This window comes from Magnolia sinica, chromosome 6 (assembly GCF_029962835.1).
Source record: "Magnolia sinica isolate HGM2019 chromosome 6, MsV1, whole genome shotgun sequence".
NCBI lineage: Eukaryota > Viridiplantae > Streptophyta > Magnoliopsida > Magnoliales > Magnoliaceae > Magnolia > Magnolia sinica.
In genome coordinates this window covers 96,725,312-96,746,764 of record NC_080578.1, presented here as the reverse complement: position 1 = coordinate 96,746,764, position 21,453 = coordinate 96,725,312, and the positions used below count along the sequence as shown (strand labels likewise).

At 43.7% G+C, this 21,453-nt stretch overlaps 1 protein-coding gene across 4 annotated transcripts; it reads left to right on the top strand.

Annotated features, from left to right (window-relative positions):
• The first annotated feature begins 15,192 nt into the window (after positions 1–15,192).
• LOC131249184 (thioredoxin M-type, chloroplastic-like) lies at positions 15,193–20,542 on the top strand. Of its 4 annotated transcripts, none has more exons than XM_058249802.1 (4): positions 15,193–16,461; positions 16,770–16,897; positions 18,073–18,326; positions 19,392–19,865. In XM_058249802.1, exon 1 carries the CDS (start codon positions 16,244–16,246, stop codon positions 16,457–16,459), a length of 216 nt encoding a protein of 71 aa, XP_058105785.1. In that variant the 5' UTR covers positions 15,193–16,243; the 3' UTR covers positions 16,460–16,461; positions 16,770–16,897; positions 18,073–18,326; positions 19,392–19,865. The 4 variants fall into 4 exon arrangements, 3 of the variants coding, with proteins under 3 accessions (XP_058105785.1, XP_058105786.1, XP_058105784.1); XR_009172697.1 differs by adding an exon at positions 20,453–20,542 and having other exon boundaries at positions 16,457–16,897; positions 19,392–20,143; XM_058249803.1 differs by lacking the exon at positions 16,770–16,897.
• The last annotated feature ends 911 nt before the right edge of the window (positions 20,543–21,453 follow it).

Genomic DNA, 21,453 nt, shown 5'->3' with positions numbered 1-21,453 from the left:
CAGTAGCATCCATACATGATGAACATACATTGGGCCAATCGGGTTACTTGACAAGCTTGACTTGTACAAGTGTACGTAAACTTAATCGACATGGAGTGCATAAGCATTCCGCGTGGCCTAACCACTGTCGTCAAATGATGTATGACTCGGATTTGTCGAACGCATCCGTCGTGGCTAAAACAGTTCGGCCACCGATCGTAAACCATTACAGATTGCCTGGGCTACATCACAGCCTCAAACACACTCCAATAATGGTATTTGCATGTGATAATCAACATCAGCATGTGACAACCAATGTAAATATAAATCTTACTTAAGCATTTAAACAACCACATCATACACATGTTATCACACATAAGCATTTCATCTATAATCACATAGTAGTAAGATAGGCTTCACACAAGAACTGTAACTACGTATGAGAGGATTGAAAATCCTATCTCAACACCCTCATTAAATACATTACATTAAGCATTTTCTCATTCAGGCATTTTATCAAACACTTAGACTACACATATTACATACATGTAATAAATTGGTTAAAATACATATTATAGCAAATCCTTCTACATAAGAGTTGCCACACATACAACAATCATGTATTCGCAACCAATAATCATGGCTAGCAAAAATCATAATTACATACTCATTCAGACATTTCAACAAACACATGAAATGCATTAAAATCAACATAGTTTATACATATATGTAATATACGTAAAACATTGCATCTAAGCATGTGTGACAGCAATCGAGTCAGTCATAAATCATTACTGACATTGAAAGCCTTGAAAACCATAACCTAAACGTTTATAGTCCGCACCTTTCGCCGATAAACAAGTATCAAACTCAGTTTGTATGCCTAGTCTTTATCTACTGCACGTCGGCCACTTATAGCATGAAATAGATTAACTATTTCATCACTTACACTATTTGAAACCCTAAAACATATTAGGGTTAGGATTTCTTACCTACGAACGGAGTCGGAATTGCTGGAATAGCGATACAGACGAGGTGGTAAAGCACGTGGAGCGGCAAGGAAAGATCCCAGGAACAGACGCCAACGCTCTCTCTCTCTTCTCCTCACTTTCTTCTTCTTTTTTCTCTCTCTTCTCTCTCCTAGGGTTAGGAATTCATATGGAATGAGAGAGGGGTGGGTTTAGGCCCTTATATAGGCTCAGAACTGATGGGAATGGCCCTAGGGCTATGGTATACTTAGGTTATAGCCGAAGACTGGCCGTTTCAGTCCAACAGAGCACATCTGGAGGACCCTTTTCTGCATGCAGTCGGATTTAAGCTCCCTAACATTGGATCTAGGCCAGGCTAAGTTTTAGGTCTGATCGGATTTACAGATCGAACGCGGATGACCAATTTCAGGTCGACGGTCACCGGTACTCGATCAGGGCCACAAGTACACTGACATGTATTAGAAATTTTTCCTGATCTGATGGTGTAATTGGGTCAGATTCCGACAGTCTGAATCCTGCAAGCGAACGACTTAATTCACTTAAGTTTTAGTTCATTTCCTAAAGATATTCATTTTTCTCACATACTTCGCTCCGGGCTCAAGTTGTGTGCTTTTGGGTACTATTAGGACTTGATTTCCGAGGTGGTTTTCAAGTCCAGTAATACGGTCATAACTGTATAGTTTTGGGGTAATCGGACTTTCGATATGCAGTCCAGGTCTGATACGGAGTTTCATGATGCTCATGAGAGCAACTGGGTTTAGAGATTGATCCTAGATTTCAAGGTAATGTAGCGTTAATGATTCTACAAGTTTTGGGTCTTACAGATCATATTTAAAGTGATTAATGCTAATTTTACAAGTAATCTAGTTTAGCACTTAGTTAATTCTCGTCTAATTTCTAAAGGATTTGGTTCTGAGTGATTTCTGCCTGAGGTGGTACTCGGGTCCTTATACGAATTTTTTCAAGAAGTTACAATCTACCCTCCTTAAAGAAAAATTTCGTCCTCAAAATTAGTACCTTTTCGTACTCCTCGAGAATCTGAGGGTAGTTCTTGCGAGCCTCGGCTTCTGTTTCCCAAGTAGCCTCTTCCTCAGTGTGGTGTGTCCACAGAACCTTCACAAGTGGAATCACCTTACTATGCAACACCTGTTTCTTCCTATTCAGAATACGCGTCGGTCACGGTATATAAGTAGCATCTTCACTCAATTGTACTTGCTCCCATCTGATAATGTGGGAAGGGTCAAGAACGTATTTCTTCAACATCGATACATGAAATACGTTGTGCATGCCTACGAGTGGTGTGGGCAAAGCCAGGTAGTACGCTACTACCCTCACTCGATCCAGTATCTGGAATGGGCCAATAAATCTCGGCGTGAGCTTCCCTTTCTTCCTAAACCGAAGAACTCCCTTCACTGGAAAAACTTTCAAGAATACGTGGTCCCCAACCTCAAACTCTAGCGGTTGCCATCTTGTATCAACGTAGCTCTTCTGTCTACTCTGTGCTCCCAGAAGCCGATGTCTAATAATGTCGATCTTCTCTAAAGTCGCCTGAACTAACTCTGGGCCAATCAGGCTCTTCTCGCCAACCTCTGCCATGCAATGCGGTGCCTGACAGGGACGCCCATACAAGGCCTCATAGGGAGCCATGCCAATACTCGCCTGAAAGTTGTTGTTATACGCGAACTCTGCATAAGGAAGAAAGTCGTCCCAACTGTCATTGAAATCCAGCACACAAGCTCGCAGCATATCTTCCAACACTTTATTCACGCACTCTATCTGCCCGTCAGTCTGTGGGTGGAACGCGGTACTGAACTTCAATTTCACACCCATTGCTTCCTAAATATGGGTCCAGAAGATAAATGTAAATCGCTTGTCTCGGTCCCACAAGATCTCCATAAGAACTCCATGCAGACGTACAATTTCTGTGATGTACAGCCTAGCCAAGTCGTTTGAAGAGTTCGAAACTCTAATAGGGAAAAAATGAGCCGATTTCGTCAACCGGTCCACGATCACCCAGATGGAGTCATGTCCCTTCCTCGTCTTCAGAAGCCCTAAGATAAAATCCGTATAGATGAAGTCCCATTTCCATTCCGCTATGGGCATGGGCTAAAGCAGTCCAAGAGGTCGGTGAAGTTCGGCCTTAACCTGCTGGCACGTGAGACAACGTGATACATACTCTGCTATGTGGGCCTTCATGTTGTCCCATCAATATGATCGCTTCATGTCATGGTACATCTTCGTACTGCCAGGATGCATTGCCATCCTCGAATTGTGAGCAGCCTCGAGAACTTCCTTCCTCAAGTTGTGAAGGTTTGGGACGCATAGGCGGCCACGGTAGCGTAAGCCCCCATTTGTACCAACTCTCCATTCCGAGTCCTCACTGTCACTGACCTACTCTCTCATCTTCACCAATAGCTCGTCATCTTTCTGAGCCGTGATGATCCTATCATCAATAAGTGGTTGTACCCAAATATGTGTGATGCTCTCAAACGGCTCCTCCACCGTGAGTTTTTACTCAAAGTCTCGCACAAACTCTACCATATCTCACTCTGCTATCATCAGCGGAGCCGCAAATGCTAACGCCTTCTTGCGGCTTAATGCGTCTGCCACAAGGTTGGCCTTGCCAGCATGGTAGGAGACCTCGAACTTTAAGTCCTTTAAAGTTTCCATCCACTGCCGTTATCTCATATTCAAGTCCCTCTGCGTGAATATGTACCTGAGGCTCTTATGGTCATAAAAGAGCTCGAACTTCTCTCCATAGAGGTAATGTCTCCAGAGCTTTAATGCAAAGATGACGGCTGCTAACTCCAGGTTGTGCGTGGGGTAATTTTTCTCGTGTTTCCTCAATTGTTGCAAGGCATAGGTAATCACCCTGTCCTTCTGCATAAGGACACAATCCAAACTAACACGAGACGTGTCAGTATATATCGTATACTTGACCCCTTGCTTTGGTAATACTAGCACAGGGGCGGACGTCAACTTGTCCTTCAGCTCCCGAAAAGCTGCCTCTGCCTTCTCATTCCAGGCGAACTTGAGATCCTTCTGAGTTAGTTGAGACAACGGTATGGCCATCTTGGAGAAGTCCCGAATGAATCGCCGATAGTAACTTGCCAGGCCAAGAAAACTCCTCACTTCAGTAACCGAACCGGGCTGCTCTCAGTCCTGAACTGCAGCTACTTTAGCAAGGTCCACAGCTATCCCTTCCTTGGACACCATATGTCCCACGAACTTGATTTCTTCTTTCCAGAAGTTGCACTTCTTGTACTGTGCGAACAACTGGTTCTCCCTGAGAGTAGTAAAGACTGCTTGCAGGTGCTCCTCATGCTCTTCCTGACTCTTGGAGTATATCAGAATGTTATTTATAAATACGATAACAAATCGTTACAAGTATAGTTGAAACACCCAGTTCATCAGGTCCATGAACACGGCTGGTGTATTCGTGAGTCCAAATGACATCACAAGGAACTCGTAGTGCCCAAAATTGGTCCTGAAAGTTGTCTTCTGCACGTCCTCATCTCTGACGTGCAACTGGTGGTACCCTGATTGTAAATCGATCTTCGTGAAATACTGTGCCCCCTTCAACTGATCAAACAGATCATCTATCCTGGGCAAAGAATACTTGTTCTTCACTGTTACTTGGTTCAACTTGCAATAATCAATACACAATTGCAGTGATCCATCCTTCTTCTTCACAAACAACACAGGTGCTCCCCAAGGAGATACACTCGGTCGTATGAAGCCTGCATCCAACAGATCATCGATCTGTTTCCTCAGTTTCTCCATCTCACATGGAGGCATGCGATATGTCAACAGCGAAATGGGCGTCGCACCAGGCACTAAATCGAGAGTAAAATCGATCTTACGCTAAGGAGACAACCCAGGTATCTTTCTGAACACATCCTCAAAATCCTAAATTACAGGCGTGTTCCCAAGTGTCGGACTATCAGTACTCTCCAATAGAGAAGCGCAACAACTCAAACGGGAAGGGTGACTGACCTAAACAGGGAAAGAAAAAGTCATGCCCTCAGGTCCATGGGTTGTCACCACCCCAGCCTCACAATCAATCTCTACCCTCATCTCAGTGAGCCAGTCCATACCGAGGATAACGTCATAATGATAGAGGGGGAGGCAACAATCAGATCGACTAGTACCGCCCTGCTTCCTAAATCTATCTGGCAACCCTCACAAATTCTGCTAATGTCTGAAAAAGTCTCTGTCGCTGTAACGATCCTCACTCCCTTCATAGGAGTTGTATCCAACGCTAGCCGCTTGACTGTCGCGCATGATATGATGGAGGTAGTGGACCCATTGTCCACCAATAAGAAGACTGGAATACCTTGGATCTGTGTCGTGACCTCGAAAGCCATCGGTGCCATGTCTGCTGTCTCGGATGCCTCCGCTGTAAGTGAATGCACCCGAGCCTGTTGAGAATGGTTCGACTGCGGTACCATAGGTCACTGAGGCGGCCTAAATCGGGGTGCTGGCACTGACCGTAGAGGTGGAGCTGCAATCGTTTGAGGAAGCGGGTGGTTGATCCTCTGAGGCGGCGAGAAGCCACTGTCCGTCATCTTGGTGAAACAGTAGGTATCTGCATGGCCCGACCTCTTGCAGTAAGTTCACCACAAGTCTGGTCATCTCACAGGGGCTGGTGGAGCTGCAAGTCTAGGAGGCGAGTTTGCATGGGGTCTCTTACTGAGGAACGGCCTGCTCGGCAAATCTGGTCACGGCTTAGGAACCATAGGTATGCGCGTGCAGGACAATCTATTCCAATCCTGCTCCGCACGCAAAGACATGCCCACCAGCTCATCATAGGTAGATATGCTAGCGCAGCACATCTTCGAGCGTATCTCGGGTTGCAGGTCCTTTGAAAATCACCGCATTTGCATCGGCTGATCGGCTAATATTAACGGAGCATACCTAGCCAGCTCCATGAATTTGTTCTTGTACTCAGCAATAGACATCTCTCTCTGACGGAGGCGAAGGAACTCACTCTCCTTCTCATGCCGATACGTGAGAGGAAAGTACTTCTCATGGAAACGGGTCTGGAAAGCCTCCCACGTCCACACGTATCCAACAGTAATGGTCTGGAGGACACTGTCTCACTAGAGGCTGGCCTCATTCTCGAACATATAGGTGACCAGTTCCACCTGCTCTGCCTCAATGTAGTGTAGCGGCTTCAACATCTTAAAGATGCGGTCAAGCCAATACTCAGCCTCCTTGGGTCTGTGAGTACCCGCAAAGGTAGGAGGGCGGAAGCGCTGAAATGGCTTAAACAGGCCGCTAGTGCTCATATTGCCCGCAGGCTACACAAGAGGTGCAGGTGGAACCACACCCATGCTCTGGGCAAAGACCCCTGCGATGGTGGCCAAAAACTATTGTTACTGCCGTTGTTGCTGCTGCTGCATCAATAGTATCATCTACTCTAACCTATCAGTAGGAGGAGCAGACTGAGGCACGTAAGGCGTTGGTAAACGCATGGTTCTACTCAAGAACCTATGGTGCAACAGGTGCAGGCCCATTAGTGGGGCCAGTGGCCGGCTGCGAATTTGACATAACATCGCGAGTCGGGCCCAAAATGGGGTCCGTATGGCTATCGCTCAAGGGAGGTGCCCCGTCAATCGAATCGCCAAGAGTGAGACATGCCGTACACCTTGTGGCCTTAGGTAGCATTCCCTATATACAACATAGGGTGCAACCCAAGTCAGATTCAGCATACTCACAAACTCAACTACACAGCATTCACACACAACTTAAAGGAACTTCATACATTTCATTTACCAAAATTGTCACAATACATGAGATACAACGTTACATGAATCATGACAGAAGATGCATGTGAGCTAATACAATTAAGGCTTCAAACACTAAAACATACTACCAAACTATCACATTACTAAGCCTATCGAGGCTACACATAGAAACAAGCAAACAAAGCAAAATAAAAGACGACTACATGCATGACTAGTCATCAGAATCCGGTGATGGTGGAGGTGCACCCTTGTCCTGTACATAACATAGGATAGCCCTCAAGGTACGAGACACCTTCTTGAATTTTCGTTTCATGAAGGCCTTATTCTCTTCAAGCTTAGCTTGGGTCTCTCCAAGTTCGGCCCGGACCTGCCCAACCTCTTGTTGCAGGGCGGCTTGACCCTCCTCGATTCTAGCCCAGTGGGCTTCTGATGTAGCCAGATCACTGTCACGCTCATGCATAGCAGGAGGAGAGGCCACATCAGGGCCTTGGGCCTCCACTTCTTCCTCTTCTTGCCCTTCCTCCTCGCCACTATTACCATCTCCATCGCCATCCTCACCACTTCCTTCTTCTTCCTCGCCACTTTGTTCCTCATCCTCGCTTTCCTCGATCTCATCACTTTCCTCCTCGGTATCATCACTCTGCTCCCCAAGGCGGCCTTAGCGTTGCCTTTCGCCAATCCCCATATTGTCAAGAGTGCTTGCATTGATAATATGGATTGGGGCGACGTCATCCATATGGAGTCGGAAGCTGTAGTGGAGGGTGATCTTGCAAATCAGTCGGCCGAATGGCAGCGCAGTGCTTTCCCTATTGGACCTTGCCGCTTTAATTATCTGCGTCAGGACAAGAGTGGGTAGACATACTTTGTCTCCTTTTCCAACTCGAAACAAGAAGTCCACTATGAACCTCGTGCACTCGGTGCGGTTACTCGATCGGGGATACACGTTATACGTGCATATGTTGTGGAGCAGATGGAAGTCATTTGACATCTTGGTTGAAGCGAGACCAGTCCCCCACCTCCAATGCTCAAGCTGGCCACAGAGGAATCGCATGCGGAGTCTCTTCTCCCACTTACTAGCGCAATCCTTCTTGCTAGCATGCACCAATCCCTTCTCAACACCCATGACACGAGCAATCTCATCCACACCAATTGTGATCTCCTGTCTTCCTAAAGGGATGAAAAACTGGAGAGACTTATATATCGGATTCCGAATGAGGGCATAAAAAGTGTGCACCGTGTTTGTACTCGCAGGAACTTTTTCCTCGAATATGGGACCCCACCCATGGTCCAGGAGGAAGTTGATGACTGGATACGTCCCAAACATTTTCTCATCAACATGTGCCTCAAATACGACCCTGCGGTTGCGGAACTTACCCAGGTTGATGTTCGGCAGTAGGGATCTCTCTAACGGGATCCAAGGATCGAGGTCCCGCTTGGACCTCCGTTTATGCTCGACACTAGTACTTGTTTCAGTGTCCGCCCTCCTCGTAGGACGACGTGGTCAGCTTGTCCCGGCCTCATCCGGGGCCGCTCTTTTCCTCGTCATGAGTGACAAGAGTGTAGAGATGGAGAAGATGGTGGTGACCACTTCGAAGAAAGCCGTTGGGAATAGGATGGGTTAGTGGGTCTTAGAGTTTTGAGACACACAAGTGGGTTTGTGCACTCAAATGGGAAGGGAAGAGGGAGATGGTGTAAAAAATGAAGGAAAAGGTGGTGTTTGGAAGATATGGAAGAAGATTTGAGAGGGATTGAAAAAGTTAGTGGGGTTTGACTCACTTAGAAAGAGAAATAGGAAGATAGTGATGATGAAAGAAGAAGATTTGAAGCTTGAAGATGGGTTTAGTGTAATGGGTTAGAGAGGAAGAAAGATTTGAGGGGTTTAGGAGAGAATATGGAGTGGAGGGAGGTTGAGATTTTGCAAAAATACCCTAAAATGAATTTTTAAAGGGAGGAGAGGGGTCCAACACGTGTGTGGAGGACCCCACAGTCAGTCGGTTGGCGGGGCCCTGCCAGGCGGGCGGAGGCTCCGCCCGGGCGCTGTCTCGCAGTGCAGGGCCCCGCCGATCTGGCGGAGGCTCTGCCCGGGGTCTATCTGGCAAATGGTGGCTCTGCACGGGGGCAGTGTCCACCTCCCCGGGATGCCGAAAATGTGTGGGACCCACCTCGGATCCCATCATAAGTTGCGGTATGTCACCCCCCCCCCTCGCATTCGTCCGGTGCACGTTCACACTCCAACTTGCGAGTATTCACGGATTGACTGAATTGACGTCCATATTCATCAATTGACGGACTAGAGGGAGATTAGGATCGTTTTATACGATCATAGGTGCCTACGGGGTGAACTACGATAGTCAGTTTCGGTCGAATCCAACGACCAACGAAACTGGAAATTCTATAACCGTTTCTATGTTTTATCGTACCATCCTAAGTCAAAGTACGTCAGTGGGCGTCGAGTGACCATAACCCAGGTCCATTTTAATCCAAATCATGCTCTGATACCAACTTGTAACGCCCTGAAATTCGGGGGTCGAGAAGGAGCCCAACTCCCGAGTCCCAGCACATCACTTATGCAACATAGATAATGATGATTAAATGTTGTCTGTATTAGTGCCTTAAACATGAGTGAGATTATACCGAACAACATATCATACTCTAGAGACAGTTAAATTTCACAAGCGGAAGACTATGATAGATATATAAAGTACATAGATGTGTTTTCCAAACTCCCAAGTATGATGGCATTACTAAGCTGAATAAATACATATCCGTTCCAAAAAAAATACAAAATGACAAAATGTGAATGTCTAACTAATCATATATCCCTGTAATCTCATCAATCAGAGTGACCTACATAAACCCGCCTGATAACTGCATGTATGAGAATTCCTCCTCATCATCATAGAAGTCTAGCTCGGCCTCATACGTCGCGCCGGAATCTGCATCTAAGACAGAGTCTATTTGGTGTTTAAAACACCATCCCAGAACGTGGGAGTGAGTGATTAACTCAGTGGAACTATGAAGCAAAGGTTAACATGTTATCAATTCAGTCAAGCAGTAATGATAAAGCAGTACAACCATAAGGTCCTAAGTACTCTTATTAATATAAGGATGGTATGTGTTAATGATGCATGCCCTCGCCTACACTCCCTCTTGCGACAACATCTTACGATCGCGGCATGCACCCATTCCTCTGTGCACTTCCTCGCCAAAGCACCGTGCAATGCGATGCATGGTCGTGTTAGCCAAGTTCTTAATTAGACATATTCATACAGCAGGATTGAAAATCTAAGACACCTCCCTTTACATCATAACCCAAACATTAATCCATCTAGGGTCGTCAATCCTAATAGTCACATACGATAGATGGTTTTCAGGTCGCTACAGAGAGGCTCATCACCGTCAGCGTAGGCCTGGTTTACACTCTAGTTTACTATGGAAAGGCTCGTGACCTCAACATAGTTTCTAGTGTATGCTCGAGGTCACTACGGGCTCGTCACCTGATCGTAAGCCGACATCTCGAATATAGTATCCCATACCACCGCTCACAAGTCTAGGTTGCTCAATGGACACTACCGGGAAGCTCGTCGCCCCAGCATAGGCCGACAGCATGACCACGGTGTCTCATACCACCATGCCCAGCTCATGAGTCTTAGCAGATCGAAGTACCAAGGTTAAACGAGTTTTGCACTAGTAAGTTGGTACCTTAGATTCAAACAGTAGCGTCCATACATGATGAACATGCATCTGGCCAATCGGGTTACTTGACAAGCTCGACTTGTACGAGCATACGTAGACTTAATCGACATGGAGTGCATAAACATTCCGCATAGCCTAACCACTATCATCAAACGACGTATGGCTCGAATTCGTTAAATGTTGAGGGTCAAATATTACATATCAGACCCAGTTGTTGCATAGATTTACACGCATGATACCGCTTAATGGCCTGATTAATCGTGTTTGTAATGCAGAGTGTATGTACGAGCCTGGACCGAAAAGGGTGTTTAAAGCATGGACTTAACGCTCTAATGACACCAAAGCATGGGACGGACTCCAGAGACCCAAGATCAATAGAATTACACATCAGGGACCCAAGAAAATCGAGGAATTGAAGCTCAAGTGGCCTGAAAAGTGTCCAGAATGCAAGATCATAGGGTTCCCACCATCTGATCAGTTCAAAACTTCATACGTGGCTTGAGGACCATAAATAAACCGTACACGTAAAATTTCAGCCCCTGGATCACTGTGGAAGTGGCTCAACGGACAGATCAGCCCCTTTAATTATTATGTGGGGCCCGCCTGATATCCGGATATGCTTCAAAATTGTTTTAGACAGTTTAAATGATATGGCAGAATGGTTGGACGGAGCTGATCTCTTATATACATCAGCATGAGACCCACATGTGCATCGCACATATACAGCGTGGGTGCACCAGGCATGCACGGTAACTCCAGGACGGTCAAACCGTCCTGGACTCGAACTCGCCCTCTCAAACAGCTGCAGCACGTCCCGCTGTTACGCAGACGATCGGACTGCAGAAGTTGGTGGGCCACCACCGTGCATCGGATGATCAATCCGGACCGTCCATCAGAAACCCTTGCCCCCTATCATCCTCGCCTAGATGGCAGAATTTCAAGAAAGATCGGAGGCCGGCTGTTGATCGTCAAAACTAAAGGCGGACGGCTGAATGAAATCATCCCTGGACCGCACCGATTTTTATCCAAAAACATTGAGTCCCACCTGTTTTTTCGAGCTGATACGAATAGACGGAGTGGATCTTTCAAAAAACCAGTGAAGTGGGCCCCACCACGCGTCAGCGCGTGCCCTGTTACACGCGTTCGTGAAAGCCGGACGCCGTCCGACTTTTGCGACGGGTTGTACGCCCTTGGGGGCGGTCGGACGGCTGATCTGAACCGTTCATCATGTAGGTGGGCTAAAAATCTCCCAGGGGACGCTGTCCTTTTGGAAAGAAGGCAAAAAAATAAGAAGAAGGGAGACGCGGAATTTCGGACTGCGTGAGGACTTTCACAGCAGAGGGACACGTTCCAGGCTGCAGAAGGACTGTTTCCGCAGCCTACTTCCGGTGGGACTCCATAGCATCAGGGGGAAGCTTTTCCATCTTTAAAAAGGAAGAAAAGAAACGGGAAGAGAGGAGGAAAAACTAGTTTTTGTAGTGTGCAGCCGAGAAGAGAGTGTGGAGCCGTGGGGAGCTGCTGAACGTGGAGTGCACAGCTGGGTTTTCTACGGCTGGAGAGATTTTACAGGGCGAGGGTGGAAGTTGTTGGCAGCACGGGGAAGGCGGCGTGGACGTGAGCAAGAGTTTGGTCTGAGAGAAGAAACAGAGAAGGAACAGAGAAGACAGGAAGTGAAGTTTATTAAAGCTGGTTTTTTTTGTCCTCTTGTTCTTTTCTTCTTTTTTTTTCTCTATTATCACTTGCTCTATTTAGCCCAGTCATGTTTGGCTAAACCTCTTAGCTAGGGCTAAGAGGTGAAGCTTGTATTGAGATGGGAGACACTATTTCATGCATTTAATTTAAAATTTTGAACTGAACTTGGTTTTAAGTTGATTATTATAAGGAATATTTTTTTTAGTCTTTAATGGTCTGTTGTGACTGAAATTACAATGGGTTTGCAATGGCTTTGAATATTTCTTTCCCCTTTTTATGTTTATGAAGTCAGAAAGCCCTGTTGTTCATCATTGCTCCATGGGCATGGTAGGATGACAGTACCCTTCCTGATCCTCATACATGGTTGATTGGTTGGTAATTAGTTTAATCCTGTTGTTTGCGTTGTCTCCTGGGCATGGTTAGATGATGGAATCCATTCTAATTCATATACTTTTCATCTCTTAAAAACCAGATCAAGTAGATTCAGTTTGATTTCCATAAATCTTAATGCAGGCATAATTTCTCCCTGATCTCTACAAGTGGATCCTCTGGATCCCTAGTTTCCTTCCTCTGAATTACTTAAGTTTTAGATAGTTATTCCACAATTATTCCCTAAATTCTATTTGTTCTAGATCGCATCTTAGACTAGTTCTATTTCTACCTAGTTTCAGGAAACGTACAAGTTTCAGTCCCTGTGGATTCGACCTCGGTCTTACCGAGTTTATTACTACATCACAACCCTATACTTGGGGAGTGAACATCAAACGTATCCGTCGTAGCTAAAACAGTTCGGCCACCGATCGTAAATCATTACCAATTGCCTGGCTATATCGCAGCCCCAAACACACTCCAACAATGGTATTCGCATGTGATAATCAACGTCAGCATGTAACAACCAATGTAAATATAAATCTTACTTAAGCATTTAAACAACCACATCATACACATGTTATCACACATAAGCATTTCATCTATAATCACATAGTAGTAAGATAGGCTTCACACAGGAACTGTAACTACATATGAGGGGATTGAAAATCGTATCTCAACACCCTCATTAAATACATTACATCAAGCATTTTTTCATTCAGGCATTTTATCAAACACTTAGACTACACATATTACATATATGTAATAAATTGGTTAAAACACATATTATAGCAAATCCTTCTACATAGGAGTTGTCACACGTATAACAATCATGTATTCACAACCAATATCATGGCAAGCACAAATCATAATTACATACTCATTCAGACATTTCAACAAACACATGAAATGCATTAAAATCAACATAGTTCATAAATATATGTAATATACGTAAAACATCGCATCTAAGCATGTGTGACAGCAATCAAGTCAGTCATAAATCATTACTGACATTGAAAGCCTTGAAAACCATAACCTAAACGTTTATAGTCCACACCTTTCACCGATAAACAAGTATCGAACTTAGTTTGTATGCCAAGTCTTTATTTACGGCACATCGGCCACCTATAGCATGAAATAGATTAACTATTTCATCACTTACACTATTTGAAATCCTAAAACAGATTAGGATTAGGATTTTTTACCTACGAACGGAGTCGGAATCGCCGGAATAGCGATACATATGAGGTGGTAAAGCACGTGGAGCGGCAAGGAAAGATCCTAGGAACAGACGCCAACACTCTCTCTCTTCTCCTCACTTTCTTCTTCTATTTTCTTCTCTTTTCTCTCTCTTCTCTCGTAGGGTTAGGAATTCATATGGAATGAGAGAGAGGTGGGTTTAGGCCCTTATATAGGCCCAGAACTGATGGGAATGGCCCCATGGCCATGGTATTCTTAGGTTATAGCCAAAGACTGGCCGTTTCGGTCCAATGGAGCACATCTGGAGGCTCCTTTTCTGCATGCGGTCAGACTTAAGCTCCCTGACATTGGATCTAGGCCAGGCTAAGTTTTCAGTCTGATCGGATTTACAGATCAACCGCGGAGACCAATTTCAGTTCAAAGGTCACTAGTACTCGATCAGGGTCACAAGTACACTGACATGTGTTGAAAATTTTTTCTGATCCGAGGGTGTAATTGGGTCATATTCTGAAAGTCTGAATCCTTAGATTCAGCCTGTAAGCGAACGACTCAATTTACTTAAGTTTCAGTTCATTTCCTAAAGATATTTGCTTTTCTCACACACTTTAAACTACCAAAAAATGAGGTAAAAGATACAGCCTATGGTGGATTTTAGCTACGGTTTAAAGCTGTAGCTATATTACTACGGGTTTAATCCGTAGGTAAATCCACCCAAAAAAAAGGCCACGCGGGCCCTTTCTATTTCATTAACGCGGGACCTTTTTTTTTCATTCCCTCTCAAACATCCCTCTCACGCCTCCACCTCACCCCCATGCCCTAGCTCCACCTCCAGCTCTCTCTCTCTCTCTCTCTCTCTCTCGATCCGATCACCGAACCCCAGCCGTTCCATTTCACAAGCTACATCCCGCCCGTACAATCCTCGTCCCTCGAAAGAAATGGCGCAAACCCTCCATTTTCTAATTCTTCTCTCCTCTCCAAACCAATCCATCTCCAAGCTCTCCAATTTCCCCTTCTCCCAAATCCATCTCAATCGTAAACGCATCCCCCTTCCCTGCCTTACGATCTCAGCCATTGATTCCTCATCCTCCATCCTATCCACTGACAATGTCAAAGGCAGCACCTCTGCCTCCTTACGACACTGGCGCGATCGAGGTTAACTCGGTGACGGAGACGGAGCTGAAGGAGAACGGCTTCCACAGCACGCGGCGGACCAAGCTAGAGTGCACAATCGGGCCCGCCACATGCGGGTTCGAGCAGCTGGAGGCGCTGGCCGTTGGCGGGATGAACGTCGCGCTGATCAACATGTGCCACGACACGAGTGAGTGGCACCGCCACATAATCGACAACGTCCGCAGGCTGAATGATGAGAAGGGGTATGCAGTCGTGATCATGATGGACACTGACCGGAGTGAGATCCACATGGGGGATCTTGGAGGGTCTGCCTTATCTACCAAAGCCAAGGTAAATTCGAATTTTGATTCTGAATTTTCATTTCCCTTTTTTTTCTGATTTCTGTTTATTGTAATTAGGGGTCGTTTGGATGCTTGTAAAATTTTAAATTGTAAACACTTCACACTTGAAAAGAGTTTCTGTGTAGACTGTTTTACATGCTATCGTGTTCAGCTTTTAAGTTGGTCACACTTGTTAGACTGATTAGATGTCATGCACCCAACAGACTGGGCCCCACACACAATCTAGAAGGTTTTTAACGGTGGGCGTCCCATCCCAACTGTCCCCTGTTGTGTGGTCTACATGATGGTGGATGACCTGCCCCTAAGAACTTTCGCAGATTGGAAAATCCTATCCTTTCAACTGGTGGCTAGCAAATTGATGGTTAAGTAAGAAATACAGCATTGGTCCACATTCTTTTGATAAAAGGCTACAGATTCAATGGGGGGATCAAATCAATGGTTTGAATCATTGAACCATGGAGCCCACTATTACGAACTAGAAACCTGAGTGTACTGTACTATTTCGAGTTGAGCCTTGTATAATTCAAGATTGAAAAATTATTAGAATTGAACTTATTGTCATGATTAAATGCTATAATTATTACAAGATTTGTTATCACTGCGGATTGCAGTTACAACTGTTGATTTGAGAATGGTCAAATGAGGAAAGTAAGGAATTTTTCTTTTTCTTTTTCCGCTGATCAACATGTTGGTTCTATTGTAATGTGGGGAAACTCTTGAAGTATCATAATTCCATCTGGCCAAATGCAATCTTGAGTAAGTAGAAAGGAATTGTTTTCTTAAGATCTTCAATTTCTTTGAAGAGACAAGCAAGTCATTAGTTGTTATGCAAGCTTAAAAGTCTTTACCACTGTCCATTTTAGTAGGAAATGGTATCATCATGGAAGCTGTATTATGCCCTTTAAAAAAAAAATAGCTTTTCATAGTAATCTGCAATATAGTTTTGGTCTCAAATTGTTGAGGCTAATTTAAGTCCCATAGTTTGCTACACATGTTGGACTTTGAGGACCCATTTGAATTACTATAGCCGCTCATCCTTGGGGCTGACCTTCCTGTGCTTGTCGAGTTCTGGGCTCCATGGTGTGTTCCCTTCCACATGATCCATCCCATAATAGATGAATTGTCAAGGGACTATGCTGGGAAGCTGAAATGCTTCAAGGTGAACACTGATGAGAGCCCATCAATCACAACCCAATATGGAATCCGCAGCATCCCGACTGTCATCATCTTCAAAAATGGCGAGAAGAAAGACGCAATCATTGGCGCAGTCCCCAAAACTACGCTAACTGCAAGCATCAACAAATTCTTGTAGAGGTAAGTATCTATGCAAGAAATAGTAGTGTTCATTCTCTTCAAGGACATTAAATCTTGTGAGTTTAGACTCTGCCACCATGATCTTTCTATATGCTTTGATGTATATATAGACACAAAGGCTGCAATTTCGATCTTTGTGGGTCTGGTGCTCTCCTGTATCTTTGTTACTTTTGAAATTTCCTTACTATAAAGATGTCCTTTGCACGTTTAAAAAAAGAAGAAAAAAAGTGCCCTCTCTCCTCTCGTTCCCATTTCTTCCCCCTTTTCTCTCCTTCTAAATTTCTGATCATCCCCTTTTCTTATTATAGGGCTAGGATTTTTATTTTCCATTTCCAATCTTTTCTCCCCCTCTCTTCTACGCAAGAGGGAAAGCATCGGTGTTGACGGAGATTCCATCAATGGGGGTGATTCGAGTGTCAGCAGCAAGTTTGTAGAGGTAAGCAACTACATTGTGTTGTGGTTATTGTAATCGTATATCAATCATCCCTATTGTGGCTGCTACTTGGGTTTGGTCAATCCGAAAACTGATTGACCCAAATCAAGTTTAGGACAGGTGTCAAGGCCCTTGGCTCACATTTGGGGTTAGAAAACGCAGACCCAACTTGAAATTTGGTTTGTTTTAGGAATAATCATGTGTATTTGGGTCGAGTTGGTTCAGTATAGAGGATTTTTCATTTGCTTCAACCCCCGTGACCACAATCTGTATCCACGGCCACCTTCCCTGTAATTCACTGTTGCAACCTCTGTACTCCACCAGCGCCGCCACCTCCACCAATCGGCGCCAACATTTGCCATACCTTGTGGTTTGAAGGTTAATAGTTTCTTTTTTCTTTTTCCAAAGACACCATTATTATAATTTATTGCTCTACACATATTGAGTTCTGTATAATTTCTGTTTAAGCATAATTTCCTTAAGAAGTGTTCTAAAACTAGGGAGATGGTTTCTCAAGTGGACCATGATCTTGAATCTTGATGGAGAATGGACTATTGCTAAAAAAACTTACCAATATGGCTATAATGGTAACACTAGGAAGTGTTAGCTCTCTTTTAGCTACTGGAAGGTAGCCATATTTTCAGATGCTCTAAAACATGCACAGCAGACTGTAGCACACCATGCTCAACACATAGCCCAAGTTGCAGACTGTAGCACATTCTAGCCAACCACGTTCATGGCACAAAAATGGAAAGTTCAGAAAGGAAGTCTGGGGCATGTAAAATTTTGATGGGGCAGCATTCATAAAATGGATGGCTTGGAATTTGGATGGTTCAGTCGTTGCAATTTGTAGCTAATGATGGCCCAACAAATCAATAACAAATCAATGGCTCCGGTAACGAGGAATTCATCGGTGGAAGAGGATGAAGTGTCAGCAAAATGGTTGCACCATGGCATGGCTATATTATTGACAAATCTAACTGAATGCTTGCAATACCCAGTTGCCTAGAATTTCGGGTTTGGAGTGATCTGTCATACCTGATACTTGCCAAACTCTCAGCATGACCTGTCCTATGGGCTATAACATGGTTTTGAATTACTGTCATGTATCTGAGTTATAATATCTGATGGAATTTAGCCAGTTTGAATGCCATTTCCAGACATATCTGCTTCAACAGGAGCCCTTTGTGACCATACCCAAGGACACCATCGTGGAGGCCCTTAGAGTCATACTTGGTAAGTATGAAATGAATGAAGGCTTTCCATAACATGCAACGTCCCAGACTGAAGTCGGAGGAGAAAGAGACTGGAAAACCCAACATTGCCAAAATTTTGCAGCAGTCGGGAAGGCAAGGATATTGAGACAAATGAGTCTTTGAACAATAATGGTGGTTACTGGGAAGACAAGGCTGCCAACATTACTGCTTGCAAGGTATTAAAGGGTACAATTAGGCCGACATACAAGTTGAGATGTTTCCATGCATGCTGATAGTTGCATTGTTTCTTCAGGATACATTCCATGGAAGGGTGTGTGAGTGTCCGTTGGTTCAGGGAGTGCAGTTAAAGGGAGATGGTTAATTTTTGGATTGGTCTAATTTTTGGAGAGTCCCTTTTTCATGGTTGGTTAATCCTTCTCGATGGATTCAGTGTCATACGTACACCGTGGTGGTCCCCACCCACAACATTTGTAGAATAAGCTTATTCTTGCAAACATTGTAGAGGATCTGCGCAAATGGAAAGTGAGAGGAAATGGGTGTGTGGCTCCCTTTGAGAATACATTTAAGCACACGACATCTTACTACTGGGGCTAAGGTTTCCTGTTTTTGGAGAAGTTTGAGTTTGCTAGGATAACATTTTACGTCTGAACAAAATGATCCAAACACATGAAATCAGAAATTTTGGTGGAACCCAAACTTGCAGGAACCCAACTTCTGGGCATCCAAACAACCCCTAGTCTATATGCAGTTCTTGTAAATGTCTTTTTACTTATTTGTGTTCCATCAAGGAGTGCATTCTTGTAAATGTTTGATGTTGGTAATATGTCCCAAACATTGGACATCAGATTTGGCCTCACAGATTTTGCTTCTTTTTCTCTAAATCAGATTGCATGTGTCCTTTGCTAGGTAGAACCATAACATAAGCTCCCTGTCCATTTTGGGGATTAGGAGTTGTTGTTATTCTTTCCCTAAACTGTTCTAATGCATAAAATTTTGAATCAGGCAGATTCAGTTTGAACTTACTGAATAACGATGAGAACAAATAATTTTCATTAATCATACCTCTATAATGTAAAGTGTATCAGACCCATATGTGACCACTCTGAATGCAGGATTGCCTTTTCAGTTAATGAGTTTCTTGAGACAAGTAAATGACAGGTGATTATCGTTACATGTTCTTTGAGGAAAGAAAATCTGACATTGGATTTTGCATACAGGATGACATGCTCGTTGAGATTGTAATAACTATTAGCATGGCTTTTTCTTCTTCTTTTTTGCAGGGAATGGCAGTGGTTGCTCTTTTAAGGCATTTTGGATGCCCTTGCTGGTAAGGTTGGAGGCTTACAGTGATTAAATGCATATTTTTTTCGTGAGGAATTGCTATTCATTTTGAAAAGCAGGATATATTTTGACATGTCTTCCTTCAACCATTTTATTTTTATTTTTTTGAAGCTGGGAACTTGCTTCAACACTGAATACACTTAAATCTATCACGCATTTGATTTTCATTCGATTTTGGTACATGACAGGCAATTCAAATAAGTTGAACTTGATCCATGGTGCAGGGATCTTAATGGAAACTCTCTATCTGGAAGAGTCCCTGCGAAACTCAAGAGGACAGCCTCTCCATGGAGCTAGCTTCAAGCAAGCTGTCATTTATAAGAATGATTACTAACTTATGAGGCCATATTTATGTTTCCTTTCAATTAGTGAACATGTAATGCCTGAGGTAGTCCATGACAATTGACAACTACTATTTAAGAGTCAGACTAGTGTTATTAGTTTGGCATCACTTTCAAAATGGTGGTGACTCATCCATTGGGCATGTGGCATCCATGTAAGTCCATAAGGACTAAGTCATGATGCCATTGTGGACAGAGCATAGAGGCCGAAAGTCACACTGATCAGAAGATCATAACCATCCAATGACCTGGAACCTATTGTAGTAAGTTCATATTGATTTCGCTAATTGTAATAGAAAACAGACTCAAGCTCAAGCTGGGGGAGATTGTTACCACAATTCCAACTATCGGTAAGTACAATTTAGAAGGCAGATTTAAATTTTATTTATTTATTTATTTTTAAATTTCCTTTAGAAATGCTAATTGCATTAATAGAGGATTGAGTTATCCAAGGGGTATTGACTTTCTACGGGCAGTGTCGTCAGTACATCTTGGTTATTTTTCACTCAGATGTACTCAAATCTTAGCTCTTTATTTATATTTTCAGATATACAATTTTCTGGTTGTTGCTTCTGTGTTGTAAATTGGCACTCAGCTTTTACATCCAAGTAAATTTCTGTTTTATTGGTGTTGTTTATTAATCTGTCTTGCTAGTGCAGATAAAACCTTTGGTGAAGCCAACCAAAGACATACTGAAAGTTCGTCGCATTAAATATGTTTGGCATGAGTTTTTTCTTGAGGGTACTCATCTTCCTCTTGGTCCATGATATCCTGGCTTTTTGTCATTTCATTCGTATAATTTTTTTTGTTCTGTCAATGCATCTAAGTACAACATTGGTGCAGTTATTTTGCTTTGGGCACCCGTAGTCTTGGTATATCTCATTGTCCTTCAATAATTTAATATATTGAGATTTCTTTACCATCATCATTTACATTTTTCTTCTTAATTAATACTTGGAAGTTAATATAATCATTTACTCTATTTTACAATCTTTAAAATCTTTATTTGTAAATTTGTGCCCATATGCATTGTCGTAGAAACTAAAAAACTTACTCATTCTCAGATTGCATTGTGGAATATGCATCCATTATTCAAAGAAAGGGCGACATTCCAAGCACTCACACTTTCTCTCCTTACTAGCTAAATTGGTGAGTCTTCTTTCCTTTATACTATATGATTCATTGATGAAGTGGTCTGGTCATTTGGACAGGCCCATGTTTATATATTATTTCGAAATTTTTGAAGTAGATCCGGATGTGCTTCGAAGCTATTCGGATGTTGAGCAGGGGTACCTGGAAGGTGGGAACCGCTGTTATGACCATAATGAAGTTGTCCATTTCCTATGGACAGCAATATGGGTGGCTTGACCATTTGGACAGGCCCATGTTTATATATTATCTCGAAATTGATGAAGCAGATCCGGATGTGCGTCGGAGCTATCTGGATGTTGAGCAGGGGTCCCTGGAAGGTGGGAACCACTAGTATGATCATGATGAAGCTGTCCATTTCCTATGGACAGCAATATGGGTGGCCTGACTATTTTGACAGGCCCGTATTTATGTATTATCTCGGAATTGGTGAAGTAGATCCGGATGTGTATCGGATCTATCCGGATGTTGAGTGGGGGTCCCTGGAAGGTGGGAACCGCTGTTATGACCA